Below are 17290 nucleotides of genomic sequence, written 5' to 3' on the forward strand. Positions count from 1 at the left end.
AGAGATTTGGCAGATGGAATACAATACTGGAAAGTGTGAGGTTATGCACTTTGGCAGGAAAAATCGTAGAGCAAGTTATTATCTTAATGGCAAGAAACTGGAAAGTACTGAAGTACAAAGGGATCTGGGGGTCCTGGTGCACGAAACTCAAAAGTTAGTATGCAGGTGCAGCAAGTGATTAAGAAGGCCAATGGAATGTTGGCTTTCATTGCTAGGGGGATAGAATATAAAAATAGGGAGGTATTGCTTCAGTTGTACAAGGTATTGGTGAGACCGCACCTGGAATACTGCGTACAGTTTTGGTGTCCATACTTAAGGACATACTTGCTCTCGAGTCAGTACAAAGAAGGTTCACTCGGTTAATCCCGGGGATGAGGGGATGGACATATGAGGAGAGGTTGAGTAGATTGGGACTCTACTCATTGGAGTTCAGAAGAATGAGGGGCGATCTTATTGAAACATATAAGATTGTGAAGGGGTTGGATCGGGTGGATGCGGGGAGGATGTTCCCGATGATGGGTGAAACTAGAACTAGGGGGCATAGTCTTAGAATAAGGGGCTGCTCTTTCAAAACTGAGATGAGGAACTACTTCACTCAGAGGGTGGTAGGTCCATGGAATATGCTGCCCCAAAAAGCTGTAGAAGCTACATCATTACATAAATTTAAAACAAAGAGACAGTTTCCTAGAAGTAAAGGGAATTAAGGGTTACGGGCAGGAATTTGGACATGAGTCTAGGTTCGGATCGGTCATGGCCCTGTGGGTAGCGGAGCGGGCCCAGGGGCCGTGTAGCCTGATCCTGCTCCTATTTCGTGTGTCTAATTCTGTTAGATTCAGGAGATGGTTCTGTGATAGTGGATTGGCGGTTAGGATCAGATCAGCCATGATCTTATTGAATGGCGGAGCAGGCTCGAGGGGCCGATTGGCCTACTCCTATTTCTTATGTTCTTATTACAAGCACTGTTAAGACAAAGCTGATCAATTTGAAAAAATAAAATGTTTTTAAAGAAAGCACAGTTACATACATTAGATGTAATGCTTTAAATTACTTTTTCAAATCTGCATATTATCCACAAGTAGGCAATATTTTAAAAAAAATTACCTGCCCAATGCAAACAACCACTGTATAGCCACCAGGACCAACTGCTACATTCTTGGGTTGGGTATCCATCTTTACTGTGTCTTGGGCACTATAAATGTTCAGTGAGAATACCAAGTAGATAACAAAATTGCTCTGTGTTTTAACATGACATCATCCCATCAGTATGTCTAAAGCAAATAAAAACCTTGACTTGAAGAAAAAATTAACACACACACTTTTGAATGACCAGGGTGCATTATCTCTCCTCACCCTCTCTGCAGCCTTTGACATGAGCACCTACACCATGCACCGCCAAAGCCTCTCCTCTGTTATCCAGCTCTGTAGAACTTCCTTCGCGTTCCATAGCCAGATCATCTCCAGCAATGGCTTCCCTTCCCACCCGAGCATTGTAAACTCCGAATCCACAATTCCTCTTCTACATGTTGTCCCTTGGAGACATCATGCACAAAAATTAGATTAGCTTCCACATTTACCTGTCTTGACCCTCCACTGCCTGTGCAGTCAGACGGCCAAATCTTAGTCTAACTAAACACGAGAAAGGCAAACTATTGTTTTTGACTCCCATCACAAACTCCATTCCCTCCATCCCTGGCCTACACCCAAACTATTTGCAACCTTGACATCCTGGTTGGCCCCGAGGAGTTTCCAACACCATATTCTATGTTAAAGGTGTTAACCAAGTGCAAGTAGCTGTTAAGGAGACTCAGTCATAAAAGGAGGACATCACGCACAGCAAAACTTCAGATTTTTTAAAACAGAAAATACACTGGGTAGACAATAAAATATGCACTTTAGGCAATGTAAATGGCATCTTACTTGTACTCTTTGTTGTTCAAATTTGAAAAGCGCACAGTATCATCCATCCCACAACTGACAAGTTCGGTTGACTCATCAATCACCATAGATGACACCAGGTTGGTATGTCCCTTCCCTGCAAGAGAATCATTCTCTCCAGTTGGCGCATCCCAATAATGTGAGACCTTACTAGTCAAGGAAATGTAAAGCAGAAACCTCACCAAACAAATTCAAAAACTTTGCTTGGCACACTTGAAGGGAGAAGTCCCATTTGATTCTGGACTGGTTCCATGTTAAATAACATGGTTTGTGGTTACTTTTTTTGATTTGTATTAATTCACAAAACTGAAAGTACATTCAATAGAACACCAATGTCATATTTTACATCTTTGATTTTTTTTTCTCCATGGAAAGGTTGTGGGAATGAGCTATGTCTAAGTGCTGTGTTTTAAAACAATGAATTCACACAGGTTGAAAAAAAGCCACAGGTTGTAGGCATTGAAGATATGTACAAAAGTCAGATGAGCCAGTGTGTGGAAGAAATAGCTGGTTTTCTTGACTGGCCTACTGATGAATCACTGATCAGGGAAGGAGTCAGAAGCACAGGCTTCCCACTGGCTGGGTACACAGAAAATGGACAAAAGAGACAGTCAGCCAGCAGTGCGAGGAGGAAGCTTGGTCTAGTGGGGGGGAAACTTGCTCATCTCAAGCCCTGAGCCAGTCAGGTCCAGAAAAATATTAAGCAAGTCTGCTAATAGGGGTAGCATGGCATAATTATATTATCTTGTTCTCAGAGTTCCATAGTTAGTTGAATCAAGGCAAGATTTGATTACATTGGTTACTCTACATTCAACTGCGGCTTGCAAAATAAAGCTGATTAATTAACAATTCATATATGGCCTTGTCTCGCCATTCCTTCATCATCGCTGGGTCAATATCCTGGAATTCTGTACCTGACAACAGTATTACAAGTGGTGCAAGGAGAAGGCCCACTATCATCCTCTCAGGGCAATTAGGGAGGGGAATAAATGTGGCCTTGCCAGCATGCCAACATCCCAAGAACATTCAAAACAAAAGTCTGCCGTTAGAAAGATTGTTTTGCTTGTGAAATACAATAATCAGTTCAGACTACAAGGGAGTCCTATTGTTAGACTCCTGGGTTATGCTATTGTATAATTACATATTACAGGAATGCCCAACACTGTTATACACCTGAAACTTAACGATTAAAACATTATCCTTATAACTGATCCACAGCAGTATCTTATAAAAAAAAAAAAAGTTGGCAGAGAATACCCAGTTAAAATTGAAAAACAACCAAAAGATAAGCAATAGGGATCATTCTTGAAGTTAAGAGGCTTCACTCGATTTCACCGAGAACAGAGTTTAAAATGGCCCATATCTCCTACCTCAAGTCAATAGAATTCAGAGACTAATATACAATAAAGTAACTCAAACGCTTTCAAAGAGGACATATATAATTCTTAGTAAATACATACGACCGAGTACATAACTCTAGGGAAGGGCAATATTTAAATTTTCAGGCAATTGGTTTTCCAAGGAGGGCGATAAATCTTAACGCAGAGAAGGAAGCATAAAATACATTTTACTATATTGCCTAACTAAAGCAGTACAACAAAATATCAGCTTAGAGAAATTAATTAAAAGACTAAATGGGATGAGAGCAAGGTAAGGAAGTGCTTTCCTGCTCAAATCTAGCTCCTTTTAAGGAAAAGGCTCATTTGTTAAACACCAAAGTCAATTCCTAAAATAGGTCCAATCTCTAATATATAAAAACTGATATTTGTAAGCTTCAACTGATTAAAGCCAAGGACAGTTGTGTAAACAAAATGAGGAATGCAAAAATTGACAACTTAAATGAGGAATTGAAGTAATTGAAAATGCAGATAATACATTTCTTAAAAACAGCCAAAGGTGGGGGGGGGAATTGAGTGAAATAAGGAAATTAAATCATTTTGTCTAATAGGTTCCAAGCTATACAATTTGATATTTTGGCAGGTAACTAAAATATTCAGTCTAGTTGAGATAACTTAAATATGCACTGCACAAAGGATATTGATATGGCCATCATGGCTGCCCGAGTAGATGGAATGCTTCCCATCACTGGTGTGGACAGTCAAGGACTGAATTGACTTGCTGTGCCCCTATAAAATAAAATAGCATGATTAAAACATTTTTGGATATATATTTGTGCAAATGCAAATATACAACAATGAAAATAATTATTGTATGTAGTCATTTTCACAACTAAAGTCAACTGTATAATTCAGGAGTAAGTCAAAAGTTAGTCAAGTAGATGAAAGTAAAACCAAAATGCAGCAAGACATGCATCACATCAAACAGTACCAGATTGTTTGATACTAGTTGGTAGTTGAACGACAAGTGACTTAAATGGGTTTACGCAGTGTGGCAGTTGAGCCACATAGAACTGGGTTCAAGACAATGGTCTGTGCTGATTAGCCATTCCCAGCCAGGGCTACAATTGCCCTGGGTTAGGGTAGACAAGTTTCCTGTTTCTAATCACTAGTCAACAACCCTGCTGGAGACACGTGCAGACAAACATTAGGCAAACACAAGATCCAGCTCGGTTGTGATGACCCCTGGGCTTGAGTAACCTCCTGACACTCAGCATTAACGCTTGCACATTAATAATGATCACACCTGGTACTCATGGAACCATAGCCCAGCAATAGCTTCACGTGCAGAAGGGAGAAAACAGGCAAGAAGTGAACAGATATTCTTGCCTGCTTTTCTGAAATAAACAAATTGAACGAACACCCATTTCCACAATATCCTGATAATATATTGCCACTAAGTTTCTGAACACACAACAATGCTAACAGAAGCCAAATCACCACAACACAAATGATAGCATTGAGGCTACAATGCCCTCTGTTGAAGGACACATTTTTCTTCAATTTTTATAGCTCAAGAGAATTCTGGTCATAATAATCTCTATATAAATAGTAACATGAACCCAAGAGGATACATTTCTTCATAAAGTTAATCTAAAGTACAAATGATTTTACTGAATATAATGAGCTACAATATGAAAATCTCTCAGCAAATTAAGGAAGGCCATCTTGGTTTATAGCAGCTGCAATCATTCATCACATACAAAAAAAGATCATGCAAAAATTTTCATTTGCGTAAGAACATAAGAAATGGGAGGAGTAGGCCATTTTGCCCCTCGAGCCTGCTCCGCCATTCAATAAGATCATGTCTGATCTTCTACCTCAACTCCACTTTCCTGCACTATCCCCATATCCCTTGATTCCCTTAATATCCAAAAATCTATCAATCACAGTCTTGAATATACTCAACGACTGAGCCTCCACAGCCCTCTGGGGTAGAGAATTCTAAAAATGCACCACCCTAAGTGAAACATAGAAATATAGAAGATAGGAGCAGGAGTAGGCCATTCAGCCCATCGAGCCTGTTCCGCCATTCAATGCAATCATGGCTGATTATCTAAATTCAGTTCCCTGTCCCTGCCTTCTCCCCATATCCCTTGATCTCCTTAGCCTTATGAAATATATCTAACTCTTTCTTGGATATATTTAATGAATTGGTCTCTCCTCATCTCAGTCCTAAATGGCCGACTCCTTATTCTGAGACTGTGACCCCTGGTTCTAGACACTTTGTCTGTTAACCAATCCTCAATCCATGCTAGTATATTACCCTCAATCCCATGAGCCCTAATTTTGTTTAATAACCTCGTGTGGCACCTTATCGAATGCCTTCTGAAAATCCAAATACACCACACCCACTGGCTCCCCTTCATCTATTCTGCTAGTTACAACCTCAAAAACTAAGTTTCGTCAAACACTATTTCCCTTTCATAAATCCCTGTTGACTCCGCCCAATCCTATTATTATTTTCCAAGAGCCCTGTTACCACTTCCTTAACAATAGATTCTAGCATTTTTCCCAACTACTGATGTCAGGCTAACTGGTCTGTAGTTCCCAGTTTTCTCTCCCTCTTCTTAAATAGTGGGGTTACATTTGCTACCTTCCAATCTGCAGGAACCATTCTAGAATCTATGGAATTTTGGAAAATGACAACCATTGCATCCACTATCTCTATAGCCACCTCTTTCAAAACCTGTAACTAGACTAGGGTTTAGAATTAAAGTGACAGGCAACCGGAAGGTCAGGGTCACGTTTGCAGACTGAATGAAGGTGTTCTGCAAAGCAGTCACATTGGAGAGACCAAATGCAGATTGGGGACTGCTTTGCAGAACACCGAGCTTCCGGTCACCTGTCACTTTAATTCTCTGCTCCACTCTCACCTTGGCCCCTGCCCCCATTTTTTTGGATGCAGCTGTTGATTCTGCTATTCCCATTTACACCTCTTGTAGATCCATCTTTTGTTTCTTTACTTGTCCCATTACCATCTCCTTTTGCCTTGCACCATCATCCCTTTTGTTATTTAATCTCTCTTGCCTTCCACCCTATCACAGACCTTCCCTTTTGTTCTTTCCTCTCCTTTCCCTGCCTCTGTACTTGCTTGAAACCTGTTACATCTCCAACTTTTTCCAGTTCGGACAAAAGGTCATCGACCTGAAACGTTAACTCGGTTTCTCTCTCCACAGATGCTGCCTGACCTGCTGAGTATTGCCAGCATTTTGTTTTTATTGCACTTTTTAAACAGCGCTGATGTCATTCATCATTGGTTCTGCTAAGAACAGGACAGAATCTTGCCAATAGAGTTCAGCAGTCAAATATCACCGAAATGTACAATCGCTAAACTCTCAACACCATGGAAGAGCTACGAGTTTAATATAAAAATTAAGTATTTTTCTAAAGAGTTAATTTCTTACCCTAGTGACTTATCATCATTAAGTCTACTTGCCTCCAGGCTGCAAGAGACTCAAGTGTCACACAATGGGCTGATTTGTTTTAATATTGTATACTCAGTAGCATGTTTTTCCAAGATCAGGCTACTCCAAATTGGATCTTGGGATGATATCATAGCCCACATTAAAATGACTTCTTTCCCATCCAGTTTTAGGAGAGGGTGCCATGAAAAGTATGCAATTTCAATCCAGAACAAAGCAAAACTCTGGCGTAAAAATTGTAAATGTTCCAGGAAAAAAAGGGAACTATTCTAATAATATCAAAAATACTTAACTTAATTAGAACAGCTTTTTTTGGCAATAGGCCTATATGGTATACGTGATTATTTTAAAAAATGCAGAGCTGCTTTATGATGGATTTATGAGCGGTTCTTAACAAGTCACTGGCAAGAATGAAGACTCAATAAAAAAAAAACCCGACTACCTCTGAACAAAGACATGGCACCATATTAAGAGTACTTCAGATACCAGTGCTTGGATCTAATACATGAATAGCAAGTTCAATACCTTGACAACACGGAGAGGCTTGCTGGGATTTGTTTTATCCAGATAGTTAATATAGCCAGAAAGTGAAATGCTCAGCAGGTAATTCTGCTGCCACAAGCAGCCCAATTGTTGGTCCATTAAATCAGACCCCATAGTAAATGTCGTCACTGCAGAGTTAGCTTCAACATCCCATAGCTTAACAGTCTTATCACCAGAAGCAGAAAGTAGGTGTGTATTATCAGGACTCCAACTAATCTGTTGAAGGAAAATGGCACAGAATTAAAGTTAAAATATGGCGTTTCAACCAATTAGGAGATTAATTGGCTGGCAGCTTAAAATAGCTGCCAAAATTTAAACCAAGTCATCATGCACATTGCATCAAACTTTTCTGCCTATAAATCAAGACTTCACTACTGACGTCAATGCATTCCTTTAAAAAAAACTAAGATATAAATAAAAACAAGAGCAAGACATTTCACCTGAATTTCAAGCAAGTTGACAATGGAAAGAGGAAGAAATAATAAAATCTATAAGTATTCGCCTTGATCTTTATATTTTGTTCACAAGTTGAGCTGCATTTCAAAATTATACAAGGTAACAAAAATTAGCTTTTTAACAGATGCTTGACATGCACAGCCCCCAAGAGAGAAGTTTGTGGCTAATTGGAATAGTTGCATATTCAATTAAGATCAACATTAAGCTTAATGCAACAAGCAGCACTTAGTACAATGACTGCAGTGCAAAAAACTTACGGCATATACACCTCCATTGTGGGCCTTGCCTTCTCCAAGAGAACATATCTGATTTCCATCCTTTCCATCATAGATAAATATCTATTTTGAAAAAAACACAAATTAATTAGTGCATAAAATGGAAGTATCAAGAAAAACTTAGCTCAAATATTGAATTTTTGCAATAATCTTCAAATTGCATTTGTATGGTGAGTACCTACATAAAAGACACGCGTGAACTAAATGACGATTATAAATACGACAAACATACAGAACTTAAGAAAAACACGAAACAAGAAAAAAGTTATCCCTGATGTAACAAAAATTAGGCATTACGTATTAAGAGCATCGGTCAGTGTTTTGCACCATTACAAACAGAAAATCCTTCTAAAGAAGTTATAATTGAATTATCCTTTTAAACTTTGCAACATAGCCTTTGTTCTTTAAACTAAAGTCCTTTATTATGGCTTTCAAATTTGATAAAAACTTGTTCAAAAGTAGCTTTAAAGACATCGTAAAGCTATGTTAAAAGTAGCTCTTGAAAGCACCACTTTCCCTACCATTTCTTCAGCGGTCCCTTTAACTGGAAAAACTAGCAATTGCTTGCATGGCCTAGTTTTTCCACGCATGTTGCAAAAGGATCCTGAAACAGGCGCAGGACCCTTTGCATATTCAAATATTGCATATTCAAATTGAACCAATGCTGATTGCAGGTAGGTGCCAGGCATGTCTAAATAAAGCGAGGACCAACATGGTGGCAGCCATGCATAGATTAGATGAAGGACCTCTCGCCCAGAAATTGGCATACATGGTGCCCGTTTTACACCTACATAATGGCTGTGGAACACTTTTGGATATCCAGAGGATGTGAAAGGCACTATATAAATGCAAGTTATTTCTTAAAATAATTTTACAGGTTTGGAATGCATTAGATTTAAGCCTAAAATGCTTAAATCTCCCTGTATTTTTTGACAGTTCTTTCATGCTTTAATTGTTGTTTACTTCGAGATAGTAAATTCATTAAAAAAAAGTGTCAATCACGACCAATGATTGCGGTTCGACAAAGCACAATATAGCAGCTGAAATTTGCAAGGTGTGCGAGATGAGTAGAGTGGCATTTTCAAAAGGTATGACATTATGAAAATATTTGCAATTTGCATGAATACATCGGCAAAGCAAACAAAAAAAGTCATTCCACACCAAGAGCCAGCTAGAAAGGTGCAATATTGGTGAACAGGATGAAAACTACGTGTAAATTAAATGATGTACCGAACAATTAACACATTTTAATAGTTGGTCATTGTAATTGTATATGCATGGTGACACTTGCACAGATATTGTACTATACTCAATTCAGAGCACTTGAATATGCTCTTTGTAAGCACAAATTTGTTTAAAAAATGGGTTAAGTGTGGTCATCTGTATGCCTAAATACATGGCATTTTCCCTCAGTAGTTCACACCGTACAGAGGAATGGCAAGCCACTTCTCTGAAGATGCGAGTTGGGATAAATAATTAACATTCATAGTAGCCATCTCCTAGATTTCATTCAAACTAAAACAGATCTCATTACTGTAATGAGATCAGCTTACCTTCTTTTGGAAAATGCCAGAGAAGCATACTGTGGCTACTAACAAATTAAACACCTTCAAAAAGTACAAACTTGGACCATTATTAGGATTTTAAAAAACTATTAGCAATACAAAGAACAAACTTTGCTCTTCTGCCAGCATGCAGGTTCACTAAGCTCACATTGTCTCAACATGTAATCAGGGCATCAAAGTATTCACAGCACTGAAATTTTCATCCTGAACTAATGTAAGCAGTAAGCACATGCAAACTCAAATTAAACTCTACAACAATTAAAGTCTGTTCTTACCTGCCCATCTGCACCAGCTGAAGCAAACTTGGTCCCATCAGGAGAATATCTCACACAGTTAACAAACCTTGAATGGTTCTAAAGGAGAATTAGAGAAGTCTAGAAAATATATTCCATAATTAGGAGATACAAGAGACTAGTTTTCTAGTTAAGATTTTAAGTTTTAAAGCAGCATAATGTCCACTAATGAATTTTGCACATGCCATAACAAGTCATATCCTTCACAAAACACATTTACAGTAAAATGTACCGTAAATAATTAGATTTCTCCATATCATTAAATACCTTTAACATTATGAATGAAATAGGCAAAGAATACACAACTATGATGTCCTGAGACAAGTGAAACTCAAGGAAGGTTGCATTTAGAGGCTGCCCTATCCATATACCAAGCAATATACGGTGGGTCTACCAATCATTATTACAGTGGGTCTACCAATCATTATTACAAGAGACAAGGCAGAAGTGTTTGCAAATGTCTTCAGTTAACAGTGCTGAGGGAATGATTCTATTCTGTCTCCTCCCGAGGTTCCCATCATCATAGCTCTCTGTACTCAGCCAATTCGGATTACTCCGCATAACATTAAAAAGTGGAGTGCTGAAGATTTGAATACCAGAGCTAGCTGATCCTCTAGTAAGACTGTTGCAGTACAGCTATGACACTGGCATCTACCTAATAATGAAAAATTGCCTAGGTATGCCCCATTCAAAAAAAACCACATCTAACCTGAATAATTCCATCACAAAGAGCCTCCTCTCAATCCGCAGTAAAGTGATCGAAGTAGTGCTCAACAGTCATATCTCCTCACCAATAACCTGCTGCCCAATGCTCTCTTCGTGTTCTGCCAGAACCCCATGGAGCTCTAGGCTTCATCACAATCTTGATCCAGACATGGAAATAAGAGCCAAATGCCAGAGGAGAAGCAAGAGCATCTGCCCTTGATATCAAAGCAGCATCATCCCCATACAACCAAACATGGCACCCAAGGAGCCCAAACAAAACAGCTCAATGAGGATCAAAGGCGATACTAGCTTGGTCAAAGGGGTAGGTTTTAATTTGTGTCTTAAAGGAGGAGAGAAGTAGAGACAGAGGTTTAGAGATAATTCCAGAGCTTGGGACCGGGACAGCTGAAGGCACTGCCAAAAGGTGGGGGCGATGAAAATCAAGGATATGCAAAATACCAGAACTGGAGCAATGCAGCGATCTTGGGAGGGTTGTAGGAGGTTATGGAGATAGGGAGGAGCGAGGTTAAGGAGGGATCTGAAAACAAGGATGAGATTTTTAATAGAGGTGTTGCTGGACCAGGAGCTAATGTAGTTCAGCGAGCACAGGATGATGGATGAATGGGACTTTGAGAGAGTTAGGATACAGACAGCAGAGTTTTGGATGAGCTCAGGTTTACGGAGGGTGCGAGGTGGGAGGCTGGCCAGCAGAGCACTGGAATAGTCCAGTCTGGAGGTAACACAGGCACAGACGAGGGTTTCAGCAAATGAGCTGCGGCAGGGGCAGAAAGAGATGATGTTAGAGGTGGAACTAGGCAGTCTTGGTGATGGGAGAGGATAGGAGGTCGGAAGCTCAACTCAGGGTCAAATAGGACACCAAGGTTGCGAACGGTCTGGTTCAGCTTCAAACAGTTGGCACGGAGGGATGGAGTCAGTGTTTGTGAACAGAGTTTGCAGCAGGAAGAGAGTCTGTGGCAGAGACAATGCCTTCATTCTTTCCAATATTTATTTGTAACACTACTTTGGAAGCACCCCCACCTCAAGAAATGCAGTAATTGAAGGCGGATCACAACCACTTGCTCAGGGGAACTAGAGATGGTAAATAAATGATGCCTCCATAGTGTTGCCCACATCCACAGAACAATTCGTTTTAAAAATGTGAAGACCAAAGCTAGTAACGTAATTGTCTTCAGTGAAAGAATTTAGGTAGGCAGAAATCCAAACAAAGATTCTCATCATCTTGATGAGAAGCAGCACCAAATTGCATAATGTGCCTGTGGTTGGATCTCTGGCAATCCTGCCATTATATCACTTATGGAAATGTGTGCAGACTCTACTTTTCCTGGGTTGACCGGTTGGGGTCCACAGCTTAATCTGCCTCCCTAAAGATGGGCTGGAACTTCCTACCCTTTGGCAAAATGCAAGCTGTCCTAGTATTGACCTGTCCCAGTATTGACCTGTCCCTGCACAAGTACTGGGGTCAAGGTTCTGCAACCGTGAATTGGCATGACACCTGAAAATTGATAGACAGGATGTACTAGAAAGGCTGGGTATGCTTAGAGTGGATAAGTTGCCTGGTCCAGATGGCTTGCATCCCAGGTTGCTGAGGGAATTGGGGGGAGGAGATAGCGGAAGGGCTTGCCATAATTTTCAAATCTTCCCTAGATGCGGGGGAGGTGCCCGAGGATTGGAAAGTGGCAAATGTGACACCACTGTTCAAGAAAGGGTGCAAGGACAATCCTAGTAACTACAGACTGGTCAGTTTAACATCAGTGATGGGTAAAGTTTTAGAAACAATAATCAAGGAAAAAATGAACTGGCACTTGGAGAGGTTCAAGCTAATTAAGGAGAGCCAACACAGATTTGTAAAAGGCAGAGCGTGTTTGACAAGTTTAATTCAATAATTTGATGAAGTAACAGGGAGGATTGATGAAGGGAATGCAATGAATGTTGTCTAAATGGATTTTCAGAAGGCGTTTGACAAAATTGAGGCTCATGGAATAGGTGGGTCAGTGGCAGCTTGGAAAAGGAATTGGTTTAATGACAGAAAACAGCAAGTTGTGGCAAATGGCTGTTTTTCAGACTGGAGGATAGTAGACAGTGGTGTTCCCCAAGGGTCAGTGCTGGGGCCACATCTCTGATAAATGAAAGTGACCTGGATACTGGAATACAGAGTAGAATTTCTAAATTTGCCAATGACACCAAACTTAGGGTTTGGCAAACAGTGATGATAATGCCAATCAACTGCAACAGGACATCGAAAGGATAGCAGAGTGGGCAGACAAGCGGCAGATGGAATTTAATAGAGAGAAGTGTGAGGTGATGCATGTTGGCAGAAGGAACAGGGAGAGGTAATATACACTTAATGGCACAGTTTTAAAGAGTGTGCAGGGACAGAGGGACCTGGGAGTTAATGTGCATAGGTCCCTGAAGGTGGTGGGACATATTGAGAGAGTGGTTAACAAAGCATATGGGATCTTGGGCTTCATAAATAGAGGTATTGAGTACAAAAGTAGAGAAGTTATGCTGAACCTTTATAAAGTGCTGGTTAAGCCACAACTGGGGTATTGTGTCCAGTTCTGGTCACCACATTTTAGGAAGGATGTGACGGCATTTGAGAGGATGCAGAGGAGATTTACCAGAATGGTTCCGGGGATGGGGGATCTTAGCTACAAAGACAGGTTGGAGAAGCTGGATTTGTTTTCATTAGAGTAAAGGAGGTTGCGGGGTGATTTGATAGAGGTGTACAAGATTATGATGGGTTTGGATAGGCTAGACGGGGAAAGGCTGTTCCCACTAGTTGATGGTACAAGGATTAGGGGACACAGATTTAAGGTTTTGTGCAAGAGATACAGGGGGGACGTGAGGAAAAAATTTTATGCAGCGAGTGGTGAGGACCTGGAACTCGCTGCCGACGGAAGTGGTGGAAGCAGACACACAATGTTTTCAAGGGGAGGCTGGATAGGCATTTGAGGGAAATAAACTTGCAGGGCTACAGGGATAGATCAGGGTAATGGGACTGACTGGATTGCTCTACAGAGAGCCTGCATGGACTCGATGGGCCGAATGGCCTCCTTCTGTGCCGTTATGACTATGACCTAGTGGGACAGGGAAGCAGCTATTAACAAAACTGGCTGGATCAGCTTTTCAGTCCCTGAGAATATTACATTTGAAGCCTCTCTGTGGTCCCCTCAATAGGCACCATGTTCCTTTCTTTCCAAGGGCTGCCGATGCCAGTGGAACAGGTCCTAGGGTTCATTCAATTGGGGCTCAATGTTAATTCAAATTAGCCAACATTCCAAAGCTAAGAACCACTTTGAGAAGCTGCACCAGAAAAGGCAATGTAATCACCTGAGTATCTCCAAGGTAGCAAGATGCTGAGCAGTCAGCAGATAACCAGCTTTTTAATTTTTTTGCTCAAGAAAGAAACCAGCCTCAAACCAGGCAAACCATTTTCAACTTTTAAAGTGATCTGGCCCAGGTGGATTGGAAACAAAGATTGGCAAGTAAAACAACAAATGAGCATTGGGTGACCATCAAGGAAGAGATAGCTTGGGTACAGACTGAACACATTCCCACAAGGGGGAAAGGAAGGGCATCCAAAGCTGGTACTCCCTGGATGACTAAAGAACTTGAGATTAAAATGAAATAGAAAAAAGGAGGCTTATGATAAATGTCAGGTTCATAATGCAGTAGAGAATCAAGCAAAAGTACAGAGGACAACTGAAAAGGAAAAATGTGACAAAGACAATGTAGTAGAAGAGATTAGCGGGCAACATAAAAGGGAACACTAAAGTCTACATATAAACAGTAAAGCAATAGGCAAAGGAAGAGTGGCGTCGATTACAGACCAAAAAGGAAATCTTGAGCAGCTGACTTTTTCCCCCCCTGCTAAGAGTTATAAAAATATCAAAATCAGCCAAGACAAGACATACTGACACACACAACTCAAGTGTGAGCAATTGCAAATTGCCCAGCTGGAAACACCAAAGTGTTTTTTTTTTTTTTTTAAAAACACCCTCTTTACTCCTGTAATTTCAGGAGAGTTATTCAGCCACAGGAGGTGCCCATTACTGCCTTCTACAATTATCAAATCAGCAAAAACATCTATATAAATAAATCTGACTAGTCCTAAATAGCCTAAAGCACACAAGCTAAGTTTTGGATTCCTATTTTAACCAGTTTTATAAACACAGATTTAAATATTAATATATAATATTGCCTTACAGTTTCCTTCATGGTTAGATACAAAGTGCTATTTGAGTAAAAATACAAATAACTCCTTTCAGAAAGTCTTAATATTAAATAAGGAGGCTGGCTAATGTGCTCAGGTGCAAAATGTTGAGTAGGGACCAAGAAATATTAAACTACCTTGCATCTTTCCTACTTTACCAAAATATCTCTGGCACATTAATTTATGCTGAAACTTTTATACTTATGTTTAAAATCAGGACTTTTATTCAGAATCTCCTTCCAAACTGGAGTAATGGTACAGTCCTTCTAGAAGGCACTATTCTTTCTGCTGCAGTTGGGAGTTTTTTTCTCAAAGTAGAACTGGTGCAGAAGTTTTAATTTAAAATATATAAAGATTAAACAATTTCAAAGTATAAAGTATCACTTCTTGCACATGTAACAGGTTGAATGTTAAATAAACAACTATTGCAGCACAGCAATTTATACCAAGTATTTATGCTTTACATTGTTTTGAGGATCCCTTGGGAGGTTAATTCACAATATTGTTGACAGCAGGGGAGGAAGCTCAGAAACCACAAGTCTTGATATGTTCTATGAATGAGCAGTTTGCTGTCAAATCAAAAATGTGGATGGTGTTGACATAAATGCATACTTAGAAGCTGCAACCTACTATTTTGTTTTGAGTCTCTTCAGTTGAAAGTGATGACTCTGGGATCCCTCATAAGTTCAAGACTGAAACTGACAAAAGCCTTGGAGGGAAAATCTTGTTACGAGCATTTTGAACATACACTTCTATTGAACAAATCTAATCCAGTTATTGTAAGTTCTATTTTTATTTCCAGCAGTAAATTTTCAACTTGGTGGAGAAAGCAACTTGGCGGAGAAAGCAACTTGGCAGTCAAAAGGTTTTTCAAAAAATATTGGGAGAAATTTTAGCCAGTTCCCATCTCTTTTACAGCCAAGGTTCTGCTGAACGCTTATTCTAGGATTCCTTGTTTAATACTTCCTTAGTAACTCCCGACTGAGTTTTCTGATCATGCTCCTTTCCCTGATTTGTAAGTTTCTACTTCAGTTGGGATGTGTTTTATGAATGCATAATTTTAGGCAACCAATCATGTTCGTATGCAAATTTGCATATACACAGATGTGACGCCTGAAGTATGAGACACAAAATACACCATAGACACAATTCATCATTCACGTCAGAAAATCAACATGAACCTAAAGTACTCTATATAAAAGGTGAAACTGTAAACCTCTTCAAATTTGGGAACTTTTTTGTTTCTATGGAGCAATGATGCTAGAGTTATGATTTGTCACATAGCTCCATAAATGTAATTGTATAACTTATACTATAATTGACCTGTTCATTAAAACATTTTAAAACAGCGTTAGAATTTTAATAGGTTACTTACAAAGATTGTAAACATGAATGATAAAGGAAGTGCTGAAAAGAACACGCTGGAACAATCATCACTACCAGTCACAACTCGGAATGGCCGATTCGGCTTAAAAGCTATGCTGTTTACGATTTTGCAGTGGCCCGAGAGTGATCCAACAGAAGTTCCCGTGTCCCATTGAAAGACTGCTCCAAATCTGCAATGATTCAAATATGATCAATATTCAGATATTACCAACACTAACTGCTCTTATCCAATATAAACAGATACAGTACATGTGGTTTACTTCTCCATGGTACTGTCCCAGCTAGCTTTCACTCCTACCTGCCCCAACAAAGCCAGCACACCTCCTGTAATGGTTGCTCCTCCTCTGCCCTCACTGTCACATTGGGTATCCCCAGGACTTCATTCTGGTCTCTCTTGACACCTATATACGCCCTTTCAGCAGCATCATTCATAGATGAGAGAGTCAGCTTTCACATGTATGTTAATAACACCCTGATCTATCTCTACCACCATTCTGGACCACCACTGTGCTGTCTGACTGCTTAGCTGATACTAAGTCCTGGATTAGCAAGAACTTCCTTCAACTCAAAAATTATAAGTTATCATGTTTAGCTTCCATCAAAAACTCCACTCCTTACCCACACTACATCCCTCTCCCTGGCAAATCACCCAGGCTGAATCCTACAGTGCACAATCTGAGTGTCCTGTTAGATCCCAAAATGAGCTTTAGATCCCGCATCCTAACTCCCACCAAGACTGCCCATTCCACTTGTATCACTCATCCACACCCTTACCTTGCTCCCATTACCACCAAAACCCTTACCCAGAACTAGATCCTTTTCAGATTCAATTGCGTCAATGCTGTTCTTGCCCTTAGAAATACCATCTCATTCCACGCTCAGTCTGCATCCTATCCTGCCCACCAAGTCCCACTGCCATATCTTCAACAATCTTGGTTCATTTTCCATTCCCCCCCCCTCCATTTCAAAACCCTTGTCCTCACTTAAGTCAATAGCCTCACGACTCCCTGGGACACAAGAACCTAAGAAATAGGAGCAGGAGAAGGCCACACAACCCCTCTAGCCTGCTCCGCCAT

The 17290-nt window shown here is 40.1% G+C and overlaps 1 protein-coding gene across 1 annotated transcript in view; it reads right to left on the reverse strand.

The window, feature by feature from the left end:
- The window catches only part of wdr1 (WD repeat domain 1), a 49526-nt gene that overhangs the window by 13767 nt on the left and 18469 nt on the right, over positions 1 to 17290 (reverse strand). The window contains exons 5-11 of the mRNA XM_085965189.1: positions 16204 to 16384; positions 9872 to 9949; positions 8014 to 8094; positions 7283 to 7516; positions 3972 to 4061; positions 1918 to 2072; positions 1102 to 1189 (exon numbers count right to left, since the gene is read on the reverse strand). Coding sequence (XP_085821315.1) covers positions 1102 to 1189; positions 1918 to 2072; positions 3972 to 4061; positions 7283 to 7516; positions 8014 to 8094; positions 9872 to 9949; positions 16204 to 16384 — 907 coding nt within the window. The remainder of the gene's footprint in view (positions 1 to 1101; positions 1190 to 1917; positions 2073 to 3971; positions 4062 to 7282; positions 7517 to 8013; positions 8095 to 9871; positions 9950 to 16203; positions 16385 to 17290) is intronic.

This window comes from Somniosus microcephalus, chromosome 2 (genome assembly GCF_052327205.1).
Source record: "Somniosus microcephalus isolate GS21.2 chromosome 2, FLI_Smic_1.0, whole genome shotgun sequence".
Taxonomy (NCBI): domain Eukaryota; kingdom Metazoa; phylum Chordata; class Chondrichthyes; order Squaliformes; family Somniosidae; genus Somniosus; species Somniosus microcephalus.